This window comes from Prionailurus viverrinus, chromosome B1 (genome assembly GCF_022837055.1).
Source record: "Prionailurus viverrinus isolate Anna chromosome B1, UM_Priviv_1.0, whole genome shotgun sequence".
Classification (NCBI taxonomy): Eukaryota; Metazoa; Chordata; class Mammalia; order Carnivora; family Felidae; genus Prionailurus; species Prionailurus viverrinus.
In genome coordinates, this window is record NC_062564.1 from 146,082,811 (window position 1) to 146,106,607 (window position 23,797).

General features: G+C 39.8%; 2 protein-coding genes across 6 annotated transcripts in view; both read right to left on the bottom strand.

The window, feature by feature from the left end:
• Window positions 1–578: 578 nt before the first annotated feature.
• On the bottom strand, window positions 579–6,657 carry EPGN (epithelial mitogen). Of its 5 annotated transcripts, none has more exons than XM_047857039.1 (5): window positions 6,615–6,657; window positions 5,971–6,033; window positions 3,112–3,232; window positions 2,390–2,416; window positions 579–633 (listed from the first exon to the last, which is right to left on the bottom strand). In XM_047857039.1, the coding sequence occupies exons 1-5, from the start codon at window positions 6,655–6,657 to the stop codon at window positions 579–581; spliced, it is 309 nt and encodes a 102-aa protein (XP_047712995.1). The 5 variants fall into 5 exon arrangements, with proteins under 5 accessions (XP_047712995.1, XP_047712994.1, XP_047712993.1 ...); XM_047857038.1 differs by having other exon boundaries at window positions 5,944–6,033; XM_047857037.1 differs by having other exon boundaries at window positions 2,264–2,416; window positions 5,944–6,033.
• A 6,334-nt stretch (window positions 6,658–12,991) lies between these two features.
• The window catches only part of MTHFD2L (methylenetetrahydrofolate dehydrogenase (NADP+ dependent) 2 like), a 145,878-nt gene continuing 135,072 nt past the window's right edge, over window positions 12,992–23,797 (bottom strand). The window contains exon 8 of the mRNA XM_047857558.1: window positions 12,992–13,744. Coding sequence (XP_047713514.1) covers window positions 13,632–13,744 — 113 coding nt within the window. The 3' untranslated portion in view covers window positions 12,992–13,631. The remainder of the gene's footprint in view (window positions 13,745–23,797) is intronic.

The window sequence follows — 23,797 nt, forward strand, 5'->3', positions numbered from 1 at the left end:
CGAGCTGGGTATGATTTATGTTTGCCTTGGACATTCCATTTTCTTTTCCCTGGTTTAGGCTTCAGGCACACGCTTGCATCGCTGGAGGTGCCATAACACTGACCTCATCCTAGCATTAGACACCATGAAAGCAGCATGTTTGGGACTAGGTCCGTAGCGCAGTGATCTAAACTGCCTGTGGTAGGCAGCACGTGAAGAACCCAAGCTTGGCATTGCTTTGGCTTGCTGCAAGGTTGGTAGTTATTCCCATGAAAATTCACATCTGACGTGGTCAGAAGCATGAAGCTCAGTCTTTCTGCAGTAAGAGCAATAACCACACAACAACAGCAACAAACCCAGAGTAGGACTATGAACTTGACTTCTGTCACAGTAGCTTGTTCACTCGATTCCCATGGCACCCTAACGATGGCAAAGTCTGAAGACCAACGTTGAAGTTTATTCTCTCATTTCATCACGATCCCAACTTCCTTTATTTTCGAGTCCAGTCAGCTTGGGAAGTTTTGTTGTTTCATTGGAAGATTTCGATTTGGGGCCCACTGATTTTTATACACGCCTCACGAAAATTTCTTACGAAGGCCTCACAGTGGTCTTCCTCCAGAACAGATGTTGTAAGGTGATTTCAATTTTAGACACCTAAAAGAGAACATTGGTTTCCGTGTGAATTGGACGGCTGCTCGTATGGTTTATTGAGAATGATATATATGCTATGGTACAACAGTTGCTCTTGGTTCTCCACCCAGGTCCCCTTTCCCCACTGGTGGGCCCATCCCCCATTGGCTATGCATGTTAACTGGCTCAGAGCCAGATCCTTCTCCAGAGGATTGCCCTTGGCCAACAGAGCACCTAGCCTGAAGATCCCTGGGAGATTCCAAGCTCTCACCTCCTTTCCCACCAGGAGCATACTGCTACCCATGCTTGATGACACAGGGCACTAAAACCAAGATCCCTCACCTTCTTGGGAAAGGTCTACTGTGCCATCCATATCCTAGATCTCCCTGTGGAATCCAGCTGAGGCCACGTCTTTGCTCACTGTCTTCCTTTGCTCTGGTTTTCCTTACTCCATTACAGGGTTCACCTTTAGAGCACTCCCTCAGCCAATGACTTGCACAAGAATCCCCATCTTAGGTTTTGCTTCTAAGGAACTTGACCTCAGACAGCTGTCTTGTTAGCATTAAAAGGCCTGACTTCCTTCCCCCCCCCCCCCATTCTTGGTCTCTTAGGCAATTGATGTAACAGATTTTATCTCAATTTATCTACAATTGACATAACAGAGGTTATTCTAAGATACAGTTATTAAGCAAGCAAACCTTTTCTTATTTTGCACACTCAGTCTTGGTCATTTTAAAAACGACAACTTACTTAGTAGGCTACAACAAAGGAAATGTGTTTGCGCTTTTTCCTTTAATGTATCTCATATTATTTCTTGACTTTATCCAAGTTACATGGATTTCAGAAAAAATCACCAGTGTGGAGAAAATAGAAATTAGAACACACAAGTAACTTATACTTGTGGATCAAGCTTATTGTCTTAGGTTTTTAGCAGTAGACAGAATCTCCTGTATAAACACTCAGCGGATGTCTGAAAAGAAAGTGGCCCATGTTTGTCATCCATTTTCATTCATTTAGTACTCATTTCTAGAATTGTTCGTTCAACACATATTTGCTGGGTGTCTACCGTGTGCCAGACATGGTATTTATCACTGATACATAACTGTGAACAAGATACACTTAATCTCTACTCTTGTGGGGCTTGCTGTCCTCCTTACTCATAACTTCGACGTAGGCAGAGAGAGACGAGGTTGAAGGGAAACCGTAAATTGGAGCTATTCTATTGCAATTGCAGGCAGATTTTTACTGCTTGTCTATGTTTATAAGAAAAAGCACCAGGGGCGCCTGGGTGGCCCAGTCGGTTAAGCGTCCGACTTCAGCCACGTCACGATCTCGCGGTCCGGGAGTTCGAGCCCCGCGTCGGGCTCTGGGCTGACGGCTCGGAGCCTGGAGCCTGTTTCCGATTCTGTGTCTCCCTCTCTCTCTGCCCCTCCCCCGTTCATGCTCCGTCTCTCTCTGTCCCAAAAATAAATAAACGTTGAAAAAAAAAATAAAAAAAAAAAAAGCACCAAAACAAATCTATGTAGGAAGTTGCCAAATTTGCCGCCATTTTTCACTAAAAAATTCTACATGTCAGTGTTTGGTACGATGTAGGGACTCCATAAATATTCATTAAGTGAACAAGTGCCCAGTGACTTAATATTTTTTTTCATACCTCTTTGTTATGTAGCAGTAAAAAATAGCAAGAAAACCACTTAATAATAATCCAACACCAATCCCAATTGCAATGTATTTTTCATAAGAATCCACAGCATATGAAGTTAAGGTCAAGTGTTCACACCTTTCTCCAGTATAACCAGTAAAACACCTTTAAAGAAAAAAAAAAGAAAAGAATGCATAATTTGAAAACTCAGAGTGATAGAAATTCAAAGAAATGGCCAATTCCAAAGAATGACGCATTTCAATAAAAAGTAAGTAATTCACAGAGGAAAACACCAAATGGAAGCCAACTGCTACATGTATCGAAGAAGCTATGTATTTTACAATAATCAATGCGTTAAAGCCCCGTAGTAATGAGTTGATCCAGAAAATTATTAACCTACTCTTGCATAGGAGATTGCCCAGAAACCAATGATCATAAAAATAGTACTTAATTGTTCTAGAAGTTTATATTCCTGAAGTGTTTTTGCTACAGTCTATTTCATCTCATCCTGTAATCAACCCCGTGATTAACTCAGAATCCTCTTCGCAGGTTGCTAAAACACACGTTTGCATTCAGGAGTCTTGAGGTAGGGCATAAGCTTCTGCATTTCTGACAAGCTCCCAGGTTACACAGAAGCTGCTAATGTGGGAACTGTATTTTTGAGTAATGTGGGTTAGGTAGTTTGGAAAAAGACTCCTTAGATATTCAAATATAGTGAGTCATGTTCAGATGATGTACCCTTTTTGCAAGATAAGAGAGAGGTGTGTGGAAATGTACTAGGTGAAACACATAGAAACACTAGGTGAAACACAAATGCATCTCCTCCCATCTCTAGGACTTGGAAAGTTCTTTGCAATTACCTGCAGATGGCTTTTTCCAGCTCATGGTGGAATGCACAAACACCATTGATGCAGTAACTATTGTGGTCTTCCAGGCAAGGATGTGAGAACTTCAAGGCTATGGGCCCTTCTGTGTAGTCAGCTAGGAGAAGGACATACAATATGAACAGATGAAGGGGGTCACACTTTTATAGTAGGTTTGTTACACACGTGTAAAGAGACCTTTAATTTGAAGAATATTCTTTGGGTGCTCTGCCATTTAAACTATTGGCTGATTCCAACAGCAGGCTATATTCACAAAGGTTAGGTTAATATCATTTGGACACATCACTAATTAATTAGGGGATGGAGGTGGATTGATTGTTCTATTCTCTAGAAGCTACGTAATAAGGTAGAGATACAAGGTGGCCAAAAGGTGGCAGCATTGATTCTCATTTTAGCAGGCTGTGTTGAGCAAGTCTCCCCAAAAGGATGCCCAAATAGGAATAAACGTAGAAGATCGCACCCAATTTTTCATTCTCCCCTTTGCACCCGAGAGTCTGCACTTAGGAAACTTGGATTTACAGAGCTAATGAACTTGATTTCTCTTCATTCCCCCAAAGAAGACGAGAATTGCCTGCTTCTTCTTCTGTGGACTACCACTGAGAAGGTAACTGCAAAAGGAAGCACTTCAGTGCCGCATTTCAGAAGAGGCATTGTTATGACCTATACAAGAACCAGAAACAAGTTATGGCTCAAGCTGCACATAGTTGAGACAACATCTTTGAATATTAATTGGCAATCTTACTCAGTTAAAGATACATTACGAGACAGTGGGAAATGCCCTAGAAACAGAATGAGAAAATCTGGGTTTTGACTTCTAACACTGTGCAAACGACCACATCTGGCAAAACTTTTGTGCTCAAGTGTCCAGAAGCCTCTGCATGGGAAGCTTCCTCTTGGGAAGCTGTGTTTTGGCAAAACGAATACATTTCAGGATGTTTACTCCTCATTCCCTGATATACTGAAGACATATACCTATGCCACCCTTGGGGTATATTCAGTGGGGATGACCCTTGGTTAAAGCTGCACAATTGGGTCCTTTCTGGTAAAAATTTAATTACCGATCTTTAAATTTGTCCCAGGCAGAATCAGTAGTGTTTTATGAATAAACATACGTCCCCGTCTTTAGTTATCATGTTACATCATATTTGCCTTTGCTAAGTAGATTCACAGAATCCTACTTACTTGTTTTAAGGGGAAAAAATCTAAAAAGGCATGTATTTTTTATATTGAAAATACTAAATCTTAGGTACTAAGCCACCAATAAGACACTGTGCCACATAACTCCATGTCGATTAAGAACACACAATATTACCTTAAAATTTGCCTTTATCTTGTTGAGTGTGGAGTTGTGAATCTAGCGTCTCATTTTAATAATTAACTCTCAGCCCGTGAGAATTTCCCATGATAAACGGGGCTAGGTTCTTCCTGCTACAAGACTAAATTAATCAAATTAGCCAAGCCTGAACCAGGATTTGCTAGGAAATGTGAGAACTGGAAGATACCTCCAAAGAAAGAATGTGCCAGAGAGACTCCTCTTTCCTCTAAAAAGAATATTAGTTTTAAGTTTATGAAAAATTTCCTAAGATACTGGATGCAGATATTTGGAGTAAATTTAAAAATGGAAAAACTGAGGTTCTCTATCAAGAAAGCAAAGGACAACTGTAGAGATGATATACTTGATCCCCTGTTTTCCATTATTATTATCTGTAACTTGGAAATCTTGCCTTGCATTTCATTGTTAAGGACGTAAGAAGGTGGTGCTGTGTGCACTGTTCCCAAGTCAATCACTGAAAGGAAAGTCTACTTGAATTTTCTACCGTATTATCTTCCAATGAAGATCTTTTCCTCTTTGCTCAGAGGCTCAGAAGACATGAAGACGTTGGCTAAAAATGATCCTAAAGCTCACACGGAGTTTGTTTTGCAAACGGATAGACATTTAAAACTCAAACTGGCAGAATATTTTAAGTAGATGTTTTAATTTAAAATTATTGGTAAAATGAGGCATGTTGAAATATTACTATCTTTCATATTCAGAAACAAAGTATCTGACATGATCTTCTTTTATTTGCCTGGCTCTGAGCATAAGCTATGGCGTTTCCTGTGTCCTGTCACATCACCAATCTTCACAAGAGGGGGTGGTGATTTGGGTGAGAATCATAACCACCCAGTACACAGGTCTTGGCAGGTAACAAACCTTCCAAGTTCACCTCTGAGAGTTCAAACAGGTTAGAAAAAAATACTGATGCTCGCTCAACAGCAGCCAGAAGCTATTCTAATAATAACAGTAATAGCAATAATACAGGAAAAGAAACACACCATCACCATAACAACAAAAATTGGGTACACGTGATTAGGAAACAGAGCATATGTTAAAACAACAACAAAAATCCCCCAAAACAAAACAAGAAAAATGATCTTTCCGAAGATGGATTAAGTCTTCGCCTTGTCCTAATTTCTTCGGCTGCAAAGTCATAGTCACAGATTAAAATATGATACCAAAATATCAGTCATCACAAATGCCCATATGGGGACAAACTGCCTCGGGACACAACTGGATTATTGGGGACCAAGCTGGAGTCAAGCAGAAGGCAATTTTTAAAAGGCATGTCTTTGCTCGCACTTTTACCTGTCACGTCTATTTCACAGCATCCTGCTTAAAGAGTTGAATGTCTAATAATAAAATGCACATTAAAAGATTTCCAGTGTTGCTTTTGATCACAATCCGAATTTCTCTCAAAAGGTAAAAAAAAAAAAAAAAAAAAAAAAAAAAAAAAAATCACTGAAAATACAAAAGTCTGAAGAAAATACCTTCTGTTTTGTTAACTGTCCAGTTGCTTTGTTGGGTTGTGTTTGAAGGTGTTCCTGTCACGGCTGCCTCTTCAGTCAATGCTGTCATTGCTATATGAAGGGGTGGGGGGGGTGGGGGGGTGGGGGGGTGGGAGGGAAAGGATGTTTAGCAGGTGAGCCTCCTTCTATGTGCAAGCAACAGATGGAAAGTTATGGACAAGCAACAGATCAAAAGTGATTCTTACTCTGCTTATTCTCACTTTTGTTCTTTTCCCCATCGATGTACATTTGAAAAGCATAACCTGATTAGGGCAGTTTCCCGACAGTTTCTCATCCATACCTACTTCCCCGACTACCTTCTCATTCCAGAAAATAGAAATACATTCATTTTTAAGAGCACGTGGATTCATTTATATACTAATTCAATCGCAAGGATGCTATGGCATAGTGGTTAAAATGTATCAACTGCTCTTCGGTTACAGAAAGCAAACATACAGGTCTCAAAAAAGGGGGTAGCATAATCTGTTAGGAGTCTGTATTACATAATAAAACTCAATTAATTCACAGGTGGCTTGTGCTGTTCTTTGTCGTGAAGAACGGCGGTTAAAAGCCAACTTCTCACTAAAACAGAACAAATCCTATTCATAGTTTACATTGATACAAAATTAACAAGACAAAAACAAACTTCCTACCTTTGAATAAGAGATAGACTGATATTGGCACTCCGAAAGCCATTTCCAGCTGTTGTTAAACAGTATCTTTCTTATCCTCCCAGACTGACGGGTGGAAGGTTTTTATTGAGCTCTCCCGAGTCTTTCTTGCATTTATATTTCATGAAGCGTCACCTGCCGTTCTTACCAATCAAAAAAATATGTACTTTTGGCAGGAGCTGTAGGTAAAGCCCTCGAGGCGCTCACACACTTATTTAGGATACCTGCGTTATCTAGCAATGTGATCAAGTTTTCTTTTGAAACACTGGTTTCCTGTTACCTGTGGGCATAATCGTGTATGTAAAAGTACTTAAAACAACAAAAAAGAATCTAAATTCAGGAAAGGCCCCATTGCTGTGAACAGAATTGTACGGAGCTCCAAAGTTACTAGGAATTTACATAGGATTCCAACAAGGGGGAGTTCTGATAATTTGCAAACCAGGAAACAGCATAACCTGTAAATGAATCAAACATCTCTGAAACTGCAGTCAGTTACACCACCTCTCAGTACAGACTGTGTTCTATTGCAAATCAAGATATTTTGTAATTTAGCCGCGGGGTGGGGGGGGGGGGCGGGGATTAAATTTGTGTTAAAAACAGAGGATTAATATTCCATTTTCTTTTTTGCTACTCCATGTTGCTATTTTCAAGCTCTGTAAGGACAATTATTTTTAATAGCATAACATTTGCTTTTATGTCATTCTGCCATTTAAGATTTTTTGAATAAATGGAATGTGCTACCCATCTCCTTAGGACTACAATGCTCCAATTTGTGTTCCAATGATTAGGCTAGATAGAGCCAGTAAAGTACCAAGATGATGGTGATGATGATGTCTCCACTAAGATAAACTATTTAGGTTTTGAATTTTTTTTTTAACGTTTATTTATTTTTGAGACAGACAGAGCATGAACGGGGGAGGGGCAGAGAGAGAGGGAGACACAGAATCTGAAACAGGCTCCAGGCTCTGAGCCATCAGCACAGAGCCTGACGCGGGGCTTGAACTCACGAACCGCGAGATCATGACCTGAGCCAAAGTCGGACACTTAACCGACTGAGCCACCCAGGCGCCCCAAAATATTTAGGTTTTGTATGTCTAGTGAATAAAAAATTGTATTTGTTTTTTTATTTTTGAGAGAGAGAGAGAGAGAGAGAGAGAGAGAGAGAGAAGAGTGTGAGTTGGGGAGAAGGGCAGAGGAAGAGACAGAATCCTGAGCAGACTCCACACTCTGTAGAGACCGAGGCGGGGGCTCAATCCCATGACCCTGGGATGGAGACATGAGCCATTGGACACTCAATTGACTGAGCCACCCAGGTGCCCCCAATGAATAGAAAGTGTTAAATTCTACACAACATTCAAATTGTTCTCACTGTTAATCTAGCTGTAATTATGAAAGTGCCATTTTAACGGCCGACACATGTGATTATTGCTATTAGATTTTGTGACTGTAAGAGCTTCCCATAAATTTTCACCTGCCCCAGATTATTATGAAGAACTTATGTAAATGTGTTGTACTGTGGTGTTGTGCTTTTTCGCCAGGAATTTCAATTGCTTATGTTTTCGGTACCTTGAAAACCCGTTTAAGATAGGTTACCACTTGTATCGTGTCCATCCAGCAAATTTGGTTTACCAGAACAGATCTCTTTCGCTATTGAAATATGAGTTTGGCTTTAGAAATCACACAAGAATGAGCTTGTTGAACTCATTATAACTTGGGCAATCACCACAGGAGTCATCATTTTAAAGTTAAAAGAAGATACAGCACTTGGCTCACTTCAAATGGGCCTGCATTTTGTATTTCTACTTTTGTGGGTTTTCTTTTTTTAACGTGATTATTAAGATAATTTCCGGATAAATGTTTTTCCCGGGACAATACTATTTGAGTTATAAATCAAATAAGCATGCTCTGCACCTCTGGCGTGAATTTAAGATGAAAACATTTACAAGGGGTTAAAGAAGCCATTAGAACCAATAGCAGTTTTTGGAGGGAGATGCTAGGCCCAATGTGAAATATCTTTATTTGTAAGGTTGGGATATAGGACTATAGCCATGTTGGTTATAACTGTTAACTGGAGTTTGCATAGAGCTTTGTGTTTTGCAGGGTTTTCACGCACATCTCGAGTATTTCTTCAGTGGTCCTGGTCCCAACAAATTCAGTGCCTAACATATAATATGTACCTAATGACTCCATCTTGAGTGAATAAAATAATAAACAGTAGGCCTTCTATCTAGTCCCTTGTGACAACTGAGGAATGGAGACCCGAAAGAATTAAGTGACTTACCAAAGGACATGTCCTAGAGTCAGGACTGGGATCCATGTTCAGATTCCAGATCACATGTCCTTTCTATTTTCCCAGCCGTGTTCTCTGGTAGGAATCCGTAGACTGATCCCAGAGAAATTCTCTGAATTATGTCCTAAAATCAAACCTGAAATAGGTTACCTCTATCCTAAGAATCTAAATATGAAATGAACTGTGACTTTCATTCACATTTGGGCTGAGAGGCATGGACCATGCTCTTTCCTGATGTTTCCCTGCTCTGGTGAATCAGGCCATATAACACAGGCCTACCACTTTATTGAAGGCTCATAGCAGAAAATAGCTCTAGTCACCTCACGTGGATCTTTCCTCCAGGACTCCTACTGATGGATCCCACTTACACTCTCTTCAGGAGAGTCTCCTGCCTTGGCTTCTTCAGTCTCCTCACAAAAAGTCCTTTCCCCAATCCTGAAGAATGGGGAGATGGGTATTGTAAGGTGGCCTCACTGATGCCTTCATTCATTCTCGACACACAGTGGATCAGGTTGGAAAGAGAAAGGGGAAAGAAGGCTAAGCACTTCAGCACCCCACCGTCAATTTTCCCTCCTTCCATTTTTTCGGTCTTTTTAATTTATTCATCTCTCTCCTCTTGTCGTACCATCTCTGAAAGTGTCTTCTCTTCCCCGCCCTTCCTTTCTTTCCCCTCCCTTTCCCTCCCTTCCTTTTGTTTCTTTCCCTCTCCTTTCTTTTCTTTTCTTTCTTTCTTTCTTTCTTTCTTTCTTTCTTTCTCTTTCACTAACTCCACCAAAATCTGTTGCTAGACATTGGCAGGAAATGCTCATCAGGCCATTGTTTTCTCTCTCTCTCAACTCATTCTGTTGATTCTCATGGAGGCAGTTGTCATTCATTCAATCATTCATTTATTCATTCATAAAATATTGAATGCCCACAACATCCATGGCCCTGGGCTGGGTGTGATGTTAGCAAGAAAATTGGACAAATCGTTCATGGACTCTCACCTCAAGGACCTAAAGGGAGTTAAGGAAGGCACAGACATAACTACAGGACTGGGTAAGAACTGATAAGTGCCATGACTGTGTGCAGAAATGGCTATGAGAGTTCAGGGATGGGATTGAGGCAAATTCTCAAGGCAGTTTCATGGACAAGTTTCATGTGAATTTTAAATATCAAGTGAGATTTAGATGTGTAATAAGAGAGAAGATTCCAGGTGGGGGAGGGCACTGACGGAGGCAACATGGTGGAATGAAAAGAGTGAGCTCTGGCTCCCATCATGCCAGGCCTTGCTTCGAATTCCAATTCCACATCTACTCTCCATTTAGCCCTGGCCAAGGCTTTTTAATAACTCCAAGGGTCAACTTCCCCATGTATAAAATAGAGATTGTCAATAACAACAACAACAAAAGTAAAGCATTTAGCACATGATGGTGCTCTCTTAAGGAGAGCTTTTATTACCAAACAACAGTAGAAAGACACAAGCTATGTATAATGGTCAAGAAGATCAGAGTTTAGTGATGAACACACTTCACGAAGTCCTGAATTTTCATCACTAGTCATGAGTTCTTATTCTCTTCCCAGACTGATGTTAAGTCAGGGCTTCTATTTCTGGATTCTGTCATCACCTCACACTCAACATGTCTTAAAGTGAACATATCTCTTCTCCAGCATCAGCTCCCCTTTACAACTTCCTCGTGTTAACCAAAGAAATCATCTTCCACGCTCTAATTACAATTCTCCTAACTTATGAAACATGGTCTGAATTATCCAGGCTGTCTCTAATCTATCTCTGCATACTTATCCAGCTGTATTTCCACCACTCTCTTAACCTCTCTAACACACACTTTTCATTTTAGTCTGACTGTGACTCTTACTTTCACACACACACACACACACACACACACATATATGTATATATCTGCTAAACCCCTTCTCACCTCTATCTTTGTATTACTATTCAACCCCCCTTAATTCTTCAGGGTCCTTTTTACAGATAGTTGCAGAAGGAAGTTACTTCTCCAAAGCCCCTCTACATGGCTAACATATGTCTACCTTTTATGCACCCCAAATATCCATAAATAAGATCATGGTACAAATGAACCAACTTCATCTCCTTTATGTGTTGACAAAGGCTTCCTTCTTGACTGAACTTGAATCAGTTGCCTGTGAGTCCTCTTCTCAACCAGGCCTGCTGAGCCCAGTTGTAGCAAAGGATCCTGCTAAGTGAGTTTATAGAGAATCCCCCCCCCCAACCCTATATATTATCAAGTTCCCCATGTTCCACCCTTGATATCTGGCCTGCCTTTAGCAAGAATCCTGGTAAGCTAGTTTAGCAAGAATCCCCCCACCCTTGAAATCTAGTCAAGTTTCTCTTATAGTAATTTTGTACCTACTGATCCCTCTGCTCATTGGATATAGACCCATAGCTACCTTTGCTGTATTTGGAGTTCAGTTCAATCTTCTCTGCTGCAATAGTCTTTTTTCTTTCAGTGTTTATTTATTTATTTTGAGGGGTGGGGAGGAAGCACAAGTGGAGGAGAGGTAGGGAGAAGGAGAGGCAGAATCCCAGGCCCACTCTGCACTATCAGCACAGAGCCTGATGTAGGGCTTGAACTCATGAACTGTGAGATCATGACCTGAGCCGAGATCAAGAGTTGGATGCTTAACTGACTGAGCCACCCAGGCGCCCCACAATAGTCTTGATCCCATAACAATAGTCTTAGATAAAGTCTTCCTTACTATTTTTAACAGATGTCAGAATAATTTTTCTTTTACAGTATTTTAGTCTCTAGAAAGTCTCACTCCTGGATTTTAGCCCAGCCAAAGGGTAAAAACCTTCCAAAATTAATTCCTCTTGCACTTTGAGGGTTTGGGGTGGTACTCTCAAAACCACAGACTTCACCTTTCCCCATGTACATGTATTTTGGGTCATTTTGTCTGTTTGGGGGAATTTGGGGTCCATATGAATAAAACAGGCCCTTTCTGAAATGTTTGCTTGGGAGCTTTGAAATTAAACTTCTTTTGGGGTTATCAGGCCAAGACTGGTCTGGACCGAAGGTAGAATGGGCTATAGACCCTTTTCTTGCATGTTTAAAAAACTTGTGCATTTCCCCAGCATGCTGCAAAGAAATAGGTAATAATTCTACTCCTGAAACCAATATTACACTGTATGTCAACTAACTGGAATATAAATAAAAACTTGAAACTACAAAAAAAAAATAGGTAACAAATATATGAACAAAAAAACCTTATAAATGTCTTAAGGAAAAAGAAGACAGGTATTCTTCAAATCGCTTTTATTATACAGTTGAAATATTAATTATAAGCCTCTAGTCTATTTTCACACAATTGATCAGGAGCACACACTGATAAAGCATGCACTGGGCAAGAATCATGGTTGGTACATTAACACACTGGGATAAGGCATGAAAACAATACAATTATGTGCTTAGGGTAGTTTCAAAATCGCCTTCAACTGACATTCAGTGTATTTCCTAATTTAAATTGTGTTAGAAATATGGTATCTACTTTGAAAACCAAATGCTGTAACAGAAGAGGGAAGAACTGTGGGCAAGAGAGTGGTAGATTCCTAGTTATAGGCTAAGGTTTAGCTTTGGCATATTGTGTCATATTTTCCTATTACTTTCTGAATCTGTGAACAGCCATTTGTTCTTTAATGACGTCCTTGCTCATACTATATCCTATTTTTCTAATATTTGTGGGAGAATACAACCATACTTCTGTTTTCTATGTCTGTTTTGGGATTTTTTCCATTATTCCTCAAGGAAGAGATTATCCAAATATTTCTCTGGAAGGAGAAAGAAATTACACCTTAACCTAACTCATTCCTATTAGGCTTTTACTATCGCAAGCAGTCATTTACAGTTTGAAATGATCATTCCTTTTTTAAAAAAATTTTTTTAAATGTTTATTTATTTTTGAGAGAGACAGAACATGAGCCGGGAGGGGCAGAGAGAGAGGGAGACACAGAATCTGAAGCAGGCTCCAGGCTCTGAGCTGTCAGCACAGAGCCTGACGCGGGGCTCAAACCCACCAACCGTGAGATCATGACCTGAGCCAAAGTCAGACACTTAGCCAACTAAGCCACCCAGGCACCCCTGATCATTACCTTTCCAAGTAGCACTGCGTATTTTGCTTTCTTCGTTTATTTTTCTTTCCTTGAATAGAGTGTCATTTCTCATTAAGGTACCTCATAGGATCCATTTATGAGATATACAAGATCAAGATTTTATTTTTACTGTTTTATCTTTCTTTTACAAGTAAGCTCTTTTTCAGCATATGAGGCACATAAAATATATAAAAATTGAGCATGCTTATGTCCAAACCTAAATTACAATTTATGAGGGCACCCATTTGGCTGACAAGACATTTGTTGAAAACATACTTTGTGTGATATTTGTGTCAAAAATATATTCATTTATTATGAGCCCTTTATTGTTTAATATTATGAACAAATAGTATTCACAAAATAAACCGTTGTTACCAAAGTTTTCATTGGAATTATTTTGTTTTATCCTAAAACTCAAAATCTGTTAGCAGGAAATGCATAAAGTCATATGAATCATCTGGTCCAGTATGATTCCATCCATGAAAAAATAAATACAATGTAGAAATAAATAGCTTTGTAGTAAAATATAAAGGTGTTTACACCCTTTGTCAAATAAATAAATAGCATGACTTCAGTTTGCTTCATTCTTTCAGGTGAATTAGTAAATGAGTTTTTTAGCTGCCAGAAGGGTGTTCTTCAGAAGCATTGCCACTGTCATGGGTCCGACCCCTCCTGGAACTGGAGTGATATAGCTAGCCTTCTTCTTAACAGCTGATGGAGAAAACAGAAAGCCATCTTTATTTTTAAGTTTTTTTTTTTCTGAGAATACGGTATTTTTAAACATACTGAACTATTAAAAGACAAACTGAGATACATAAAAAATTTTTTTCAGATTTTATTTTTTGGTGGTGGGGGGCACCTAGGTGGCTCAGTCGGTAAAGAATCCAACTCTTGATTTTGGCTGGGGTCATGATCTCAAGGTTGGTGGGACTGAGCCCTGCATCAGGCTCTGTGCTGACAGCATGGAGCCTACTTGAGATCCTCTCTCTCTCTCTCTCTCTCTTTGCCCCTCCCCGACTAGCATGTTGCTCTCTCTCTCTTAAAAAATAAATAAACATGATAAAAAGATTTTATTTAAAATTTTTAAAGTAATCTCTACATTCAGCGTGAGGGCTCGACCTTACAACCCTGCGATCAAGAGTCATACCCTACCAAGTGAGCCAGCCAGACACCCCTAAAATTTTTAAAGTTTATTGGAGTATTTACCAATTCGAATTGGACAACAACAAACTGGAAGTGGTCAGGAGTGCTCCACCAACAAGGAGCTAGCTAGAGATTTGTAACAGAAGAGGCAGAAACAAAGCAAGGTCATTATTGATTGGCTACAACTTAAAGCCTAATCGGTGTTGGTGACTGGTCGTTCTTAGGTTTTGATTTTGTAACCTGGAGGCATTTATAGGCTTAGATTTTGGTTTGCTTACACACGCTGCCATGGCATTAGAGCCATATGAGTCTAACAGCCTCCTTGTTTAACTAATTAAACAGAATAGAGTGGATTTTTCTGCATTACACATATCACTCTAACAACATCGAAACATTTTTAGAATGAAGTAGGCTAGAAACACTCACACACTTAGGTAAACAATCCTGTGTGTGATGTCTAATCATCCTAAGACTGTAGGTTGAATTTCCATGCAGTTGGTTTGACATGATAAAAATCCATAATCCATGATTGACCCAACTACCTGTAATTCTCATTAACTACTCCTAAAATACATGCTATTGGTCACAAAGGGGGAACAGGACATAGACAGTTCAGCACACGCCATTTGTTAAATTGGAAAATTCCTGTTGTAACAACAGCATCATTTATGTGTGGATAATACATTCCAGTGCAAGTCTAATAAAAATCATCAAACATATCTGAACTACTGAGCATATACACATAGTCCTGTTCTAAGGTATGCAGACTTCTATTCAGTGAATAGACTCAAAGAAAATGACAGAGAACTTTCAGCAAGTTTTATTTAAGAATGTTTTCACACCCACATTATTACACATGAATGGCTCCATACTTTGACCTGCTGGTTTAGTGCTTCACCATGTGAATATGAACAATGAAGTTTTCCCAGATAACTTACAAAATTAGCATAGACAATGCTTCTTCAACGCACACTCTGGCATTCTTAATCACATGTTATTTAAGATATATTGCCTTTTACAAGTTTGCTCGTATGTGCTTCCATATGAATCAAAAGTAACAGATCTTAAGTATTACTTACTATTATAGTATTAGACTTTGTAGACCTTAAGTATTATTTTTGTACAATTTATATTGCCTTCTTGAAATAGGGTTTGTAAAATTTACATTTATCTTACTTGAAGTTAGTAGTACACAAGCAAAGGAATAATATTCTTTTACTTGAAGAAAAGTCCAAATAGGCTTAAAGACATCACAAAAAGAAAAATAGTCTAGCTAGTATGTATTATCAACCTTCTCATGGTATGTAACCAAGAGGAGATAAGAATACTTATGATTTGGAAAGTAGTAGATTAGTTTTCCAAAAAGCCTCTCTACACATGAACGTGCCATTTCCCTCACCACACTTCTATCCAACGTCAAACACTCGGCTAGGTCAACAGCCATTTCACAAATAGCCATGAATTATCAATACTTTCTTCTTGCACTCTAGCTATTCCTTCCAACTGGAATATTCTTCTACTTTATCCATATAAGAAAAATCCTTATTATTCTTTAAAAGCCAATACAATGTTACCTGTGCATGATTTTTCTCAAAAACTTCCCCCTCCAACGTTGACTTCAAAGCCCCACCATCTGGGTTCCCAGTAACCTTATACATTACTCCGTTATGGAACTTAACACACTGTGGTGTCTGTCCCCTCAACTAGACCCTAGCACCTGGAAGGGAGAAACCAAGCCTTGACAGCTGTTGCTGTCGCCATTGTTTTTAATCTCAAGAGTCTCTCCATGCACAGATTAGCCATTTGGTAAATTTTGTTAAGGTGAACTCAATAGCCCTTGAAATTTAAAATCTAAAATCAATTTGCAGGAATGTGTCAGAGGATGCAAACAATTTAGTTCATGCTAATTTACTAAAAAACTCAAGCTACTAATTTGCTTGATCATGACAAACTCCATTTTTTTACTATTTTTTAAAGTTTATTTGTTTATTTTGAGAGAGGGAGAAAAAGAATGAGTTGGGGGAGGGTGAGAGAGAGAGGGTGAGAGAGAGAATCCCAAGCAAGGTCCGCACCGTCAGCGTGGAGCCCGATGCAGGGCTTGAACTCACAAACTGTGAGATCATGACCTGAGCTGAAATCAAGAGTTGGATGCTTAACTGACAGAGCTACCCAGTCACCCTTACTTTGTGATAAGGTGACCTAGTAGCATGACCAGTGCCTTCCAGGACCTTTTCGATAGACTAGGAAAAGCCATGCCTTTAAAATATCAGCAGATCTCTAGAAGAAATGTACTACATTACCTCTATTTACACTGATTGTATAGAAAATCATGTATTTGTAAAGTACTAACTTTGAAACATTAATGGTTAAAAATAAAAGACTACTGAATGATATGGTGAATGAAGAATCAAGTATAAACTAAATCTTCAATGGAAAACAAAATGGTTCATTTCACAATCAACAAGTGGATAAAATTCATTGTGTCAGGGAATCTGCTGTGGGTAAATAGTCATTTTTATATAATTTGGTTTTCAACTTGGAAAGGTAAAGCAGCTTGGAATTATGTGTATATAAAAAATAGTAATAACCCTCAGCTATTGAGTAATACTGAGTAATACTCTCAGTTGAGTACCTACTTCTTGCCAAAAACTTTATATATATTATTTGAATAATTCACATTGAATTATTACTTCATTTTAATAGATGGAGAAAGTATGCCTCCCCGAAGTTAAAGTGACTTACCACTCCCTTGTATGGTAGAGACATTATTTACAGCTAGGTTTGAAACATTCCATGATGCCATCATTCCACCCCATAACCCCGTGCAACTGCATTACCATGACCCAAATAAATATAAATATCCCAAGAAAGACTCAGGTGCCAAAAATGAACTCAGTTTTCTCAAAGGGGGAGGAGGATCGTCTGAGAAAAGAAACAAAGCGGAAAGTCCGAATAAAACATTTTCCTGCATATTTCCTGTGAGTCCTCACAGCTCGTCGTCTTTGAATTACGTCCAGCACATCAAATTACACAGCTGGCTTAGCAGTCTGAACTGCTTTCTTCCTGGGCGTCAGATCAGATAAACCACGGGTCTGCTCAGGTATCATGACACTCCTCTTCCAAATTATGTTTTTCACAATATGCTTACCATTGCATTCTTCTGCTCCAAAAAGTGAGGTTTGGAATGTTGGGAGAGGGAAGGGGAATGAGCTGTTGCGCAAAATAATACCTGCTGGAAATCTGGAGCTTATGTCTGCTTTTTTTTTTTTTTTACAAGTTTTCCTGGTAAAAACTAACACACACATATTTTGTCCTGCCTATTACCTCATAGAAATACACTATGTGATGGGTAGTGGGCCTTCACCTGATATGGGCTAGGGGTTCTCTGGACGTTCATAAGCATTCAGTTGCATCAGCTCTGTACATTACTCACTAAGCAAAGGATTATGATATCACTATGAACACACACCTGACTATCCAAGTCCTTGCTTCAAATATTTTTTATCTCTGAAATAAAGTGGATGAATATGAAAATGAAGTCGGTATAGTCACGAGAGGCCAACTGTGAGGAGTTTGATTGAAAAAAAAAACATCTTGGGTGTTTATCCCTTTTGATTTGATTTTCATGAGAATCTACATCTGAGAAAGAAATATAACTGTATCTGCTGTTGGCTAGTGTTAATGTATTGTCTATTTACATAACAACCAGGATACGGAAATACTGATTTCTCAAGAAAGGTAGGGAATTTTCATTGGCAAATGCCAGTGGGTACAGATGCCAATGCTTAAAAGCATTTCTATAGTCTAATGATTTTGCATGACTATTGCAGAGCTGTCCTACACAACATATTTATGAAGTCTCAGAAGTGGCTTCTGAGCTAAAATTAGTCATGTGAGAAAGAGTTAAACTCAATACGTTTGATGCTCTGAAAAGCATCTTCCCCAATCATGTCTGCAAGAGAGTAAGTTAACAAGCATTACATCACCAGAATAATCTCTCATTGGCTGGTCTTTCCCTGAGGGCAGACAAAGGTTTGCACTTGCTCATAGAAGATGATGCTTTTAAAGATTAATCCTATTCTGTGCGGGGGGGGGGGGGGGGGGGGGATCGGGGGGAGTGGACGTTCTATATGCTCTATTGAAAAGAATTATAGGGGCGCCTGGGTGGCTCAGTCGGTTGAGCGTCCGACTTCGGCTCAGGTCACGATCTCACAGTCCGTGAGTTCGAGCCCCGCATCAGGCTCTGGGTGATGGCTCAGAGCCTGGAGCCTGCTTCCGATTCTGTGTCTCCTTCTCTCTCTGCCCCTCCCCCATTCGTGCTCTGTCTCTCTCTGTCTCAAAAATAAATAAAAAATGTTAAAAAAAAATTAAAAAAAAAAAGAATTATAGAAGCACTTTAAGGCAGTAATTTCCTTCAGAGACTTATTTACTCTGTGTTTAGGTGTGAGGGAGTGTATGTGTGTATGTTAAGGGAAAGGCCAAATATTCTGGATGTATGAGAACAAGGTTCAGGCTCCCCCTCTGCTATCCAAAAGTAGAGCATTCCTATGAAAACTTTCATAAGTCAAAATGGTATGAAGCTGAGGCAGATACTATTAATTTGTATGGAAAAAAATGTGAGCATTCCCAGACCTAAAAACAAACAAATGAACAAACAAACACACCTCTCTGGCTTTTCTGACACCTTAGGACATATTTTGCTAACAGGTGCACAAAATAAATGAAGATAAGCATAGATGCTCACAGACACAGTTCAAAGCTATGGCGGCTGGATGTTGCATTGTTCCCGACGAAGGAGCTTGGTGGGGCCGCTCTCCCAGCTCAGGGTGCACACTGCCTCTGTAATGCTCACTGCAAAACAAATGCTGAACGTTTTTCGTTTTGCCCTTTTTTTTTTTCCAGAAAAGCTAAAATCCTCGTTGGATTTCTTTCACTTAGGAAAAACAGATACTAACGTAGGTTTTTTTGTAAAAGCAAAGTGGCAACATGAACATTCAACCAGCGGGGGAGCACGCATTAGATCTTGATCAGTATCCGGATTTTCATGAGAGGCTCAGGGATGGCAAAACCAGGTTGAGATTCAATTTTGTGAAGTTAACACTATTTCAGAGTTACTGAAACTGTTGGACAATGGAGGCAAATAAAACAATCATCAAATCCTATTGTTATCTGCATGGAATTTACTCTGGGGAATGAGATTCAGATGGAAATGAGTTGGTCCTGGTTAAAGCAAGTATCTGAAATAAAGACTATTTTGAAGAAAGGCAACAATTAGCATGACAATCTATTTGAATGACCTCCCTATAAACTTCAGACACTGCAAAGGAAATGCTATAGATTTCCTTGAGGATGATTTAGAATATTAGAGAGTCCACATTCAGTTGTATAGCAAGAAAAGAGATGACCATTTAAAATCAGTTATTTGAGTTGCAAGATTTGCCTCTGTACATACTACTCTCTTTCTTTGACATACCCTTTCTGCATTTCCTCACCTGATGAATATTTATTCTTCCCTTGCAGATTTAGTTAAATGTCACTTCCTCTGTGGTGCTCATTAACTCCCCAGGCTGAGTTCACTCATCGATCCATGAAACTTAGCAGTGATTTTCAATTCGCAGTCACAACATATGCTGGAGTCTCCTGAGAAAAGCAGTCAAACTACATCCACTTTCTCCCACCTCATGATGTTAGGGCACACCACTAAGAATCATTGCTGAAGTGAGAGAGATTTCTAATAGTGGTTGTGTGAGGGAGAGGGTGTCATACATGTTAACAGCAGCAAAGAGAAAGTTTAAAACATGGTTGAAATTCATTGCTTCATTAAGGATACTTCACTTGGGGACCTCCAGGTCTCCCAGTCAGGCCCCAGGCAAACCCTGATGTGCAAATGCTTGAATCACAGTTGCTAATGCCCCATCCATCAAAGCAAGTTACAGGGTCAAACTCAGATTTGAAAGTCTGGGGATAAGGTAAAGTTGGTAAAGTTGCGTCACCGAAGAGATGGATATATGGGGACAGAAGAAATGTTTACTCATTTTTTTATAATCTACTGTAGTAGTTTTGGGTTTAGAAATGAAATCTCTAACCTGCTGCCAGGTTTATTCTTTAAAACATAGAGTAGAGGGGCGCCTGGGTGGCTCAGTCGGTTAAGCGTCCGACTTCAGCTCAGGTCACGATCTCACGGTCCGTGAGTTTGAGCCCCGTGTCGGGCTCTGGGCTGATGGCTCAGAGCCTGGAGCCTGCTTCCGGTTCTGTGTCTCCCTCTCTCTCTCTGCCCCTCCCCCGTTCATGCTCTGTTTCTCTCTGTCTCAAAAATAAATAAACGTTAAAAAAAAAATTAAAAAAAAAATAGAGTAGATCATTTCAGCTTTGGAACATTTGATGAATCTTCACCGTCTCCAGGATAAAGTATAAATTCTTTGTTGTGGCCGTTAAGGTCCTTTATGATCTGGCCCTACATCTGTGTCTTGCATTATTTCTGAATACTTGCATATTTTCCTAACTTATTCACTATTCCCACACTGGCTACAGATTGGCCCAGATAGAATCACCACAAACGTTTCTGGAGAAAGATGGCAGCCATAGTCACTGTCCCTTGGAACTTACAGTGTAACTGGGCAAGAGATATTAAAAATATAATCACCTAAATGATCACTGAACTATGGCTATGAAATGTACTACAAATGTGAATGTTAGGAGGGAGGACCTGAGCACTACACGCATTTGTGGTATTTATCTATGCCAAGTCCAGAAACATGAAAGATAAATCAATGTTTCCATGGGAAATGGAGAGGTGGGGAGTAGACAGTGTTCTTGGCAGGGGGGAACCATGTCTGTGACAAAGGTGGAAAGAAGCCTCCCTCGGGTTGGAAACATGGCAAGAAGGCCAGGGGGGCTGACACGTAGAGTGAAGAGGAAGGGTCCTGCTCATGTAGAGCCTAGAATAAAATGTTGATAATTTTAGATATTAACCTAAGAGCAATGGTTAAAGTATTTTTAAAATTTGAGGAAAAAATACATTCTGAGGCAAGATAAGATCAGATGGGGAAACTGTTTTGTATTGGCACATTTCTCTAATGAAACGAGTTTATCATCAGGGGTGGAGGAAAGGGAGATAAAAAGTAGGAACATCAACTAAAATGTGTAGGATGGTAATAAATGCTGGTTGTATGCGAGTGACTCAAGGAGGGAACAGGAATCAGATATGGGCATCAGAGAAAGATTTGTAAAGTGACAGAAAAGCTTCAAGATCTGATGGATGCCAGCGTGTTAAGAAAAAGGAGAGAATACAATGCGGACATAAGGGAATAGTAAAAGCAAAGGAGGTTTGATCCGACAATGAACTTGATGCAACGGAGGAGCTGACAGAAGTTCGTCACGATGGAAGTACATGAGGAAAACAGAGTAGATGAGGCAGGGGAGGTGGACACGGGCTACGTGACCCGGAGGTGAGGAGTCAGGACACTTAGGTTGGGTGATGACAGCTGTAGTTATTGTGTCCAGATGAATAAGCTTTTAGGAAAGACCGTGAATGAACACACTTCTATATGTAGGAATAGCCAGTTCTGCAAAATGAGAAGTCGGGAGTGAAAAATGTATACAATTTAATAGTTTTTAAATCAGGTAACTAAACTATGGAGACATTCGTGTTGTATTTTCATAAAGTTTTAGGTCCCTGAATGTCATTAAATTATTATCCAAGACATCTTTTTTTGTTTTTGTTTTTGAAAGAGAGAGAGAGAGAGAGAGAGAGAGAGAATGGGAAAGAGGGAATGGCAGAGGGAGAGGGAGAGAGAATCTAAAGCAGCCTCCACATCCAGCACGGAGCCCAACACGGGCTGGATTTCAAGACTACAAGATCATGACCCAAGCTGAAATCAAGAGTCAGGCACTTAACCGACTGAGCCACCCACGCGCCTCCTCCCCCCAAGAAATCCTTTTGTAGTTTGAGATCTGGAATCTGACCTGCTGTGTTCCTTTTTCTCCACCATGTGGATGACTGCTTTTTTTTCAGTTACTGGCTTCAGATTTCTAAAGCAAAGAATTAAGATCGGCGCGCTTGACATCTTTTCCATTATTCTTACTTGAACAGACAACTACACTTCAAGGTCAGGACTAGAGCCAGAACTATGAAGCAGAGGTTGTTTCATGTTTCCAATTTGAGGGGATGACAGGGATGATGGAAGAAACTAGGTGCCCAGTCCAAGGTGTGGAAAGATGACTCACGAAGGATACAAGTAGCAACTTAAGAGACATCAAAATGCCCTTTAACAACTTAGGTAAGAATAAAAGAAAATGTATGGGATCGTTAATCTTTGGTACCAGCAATGCATGCCTCATGACAGTGTGTCTCTGGCTTGTATGTTTATTTCCCCTGGAAACTTTACGTTCTCAGGTTCCTAGCGTCTGGACTTAATAATCCAAACTCTCACCTAAGATACTTTGTTAGGAAGACTCAGTAATTCTTTGGCAGATAGTGAATTTCTGCTTCAGCACATTATATACTACTCCAAAGGTTCCAACTAATAGAGTTTCCGGATATACCTACACCATTAATTTTGCTATTATGGCTTGGAAATTGTATATTCTGGCAAAGCCAAAGAATATATTTGTGCTTTATAAATGTATTTTTGGGTGGAGGATGAGAAACTGGTGTCTCAAGTTCCTGTAATATTGTTTTATCTCTCTTTGTATTTTGTCCAGTTCTCTGTCATTCTTAAGGAAGTACTCTATGGCCATGTCAGATTTGCAACAATGCCACAAATAATTTAAAACCATTTTTTTAATGTTTATTTATTTTTGAGAGAGAGAGCATGAGTGGTGGAGGGGGAAGAGAGAGAGGGAGACACAGAATCCGAAGCAGGCTCCAGGCTCTGAGCTGTCAGCACAGAGACTGACACGGGGTTTGAACTCATAAATTGCCAGACCACGACCTGAGCCAAAGTTGGATGCTCAACCGACTGGGCCACCCAGGCGCCCCTGCCACAAATAATTTTTAAAACCAACTTCCTTCCCCAAAAGGAAAAGGAATGATTCCTTATGTGTGGCAAGACAGCAGATGGAAATTTTCTTGTTTCTCTCATATGAATTTCACCAGTCTAGTATACATGGGTAATTGTCTAAATTAAATGCTTAGAGAATTTTCCCACGCTTCTAAATGCAGGCCATTTAGACATGACCTCTATACACATCCACTATAATGAAGTGGAGACAAGCTTCAGGAAAATGAAGTACATGAATAACAACCAGAAAAACCTGACTGGCATAGGACTGGAAAAATAGTATGACTCAGGCGGTAATATGGAAAACACTCCACTTTCTCATACAGTTGATATAAAAATGACACTTAAGAGCATTTGATGGTGAACCAGAGAGAGTAAAGGGCTCCTTGACAAGTGAATGGCTCACCATTGAACTCTTGCAAGGCAACAAGGAATCAGATGCCCCAAAGGTAATTTACTATGCTTCCTCTTGCATTTATCTGGTTGGCTGATTCTGGGGTTTCTACAAGATTTCTACATGTATGAGGACATTCATTATCACAGCACCCTTTGGGGCACTAATGGGATGAACAGGATTAATGTCCTGATGGATTACAAGAGAAAGAGACTGATCCACATT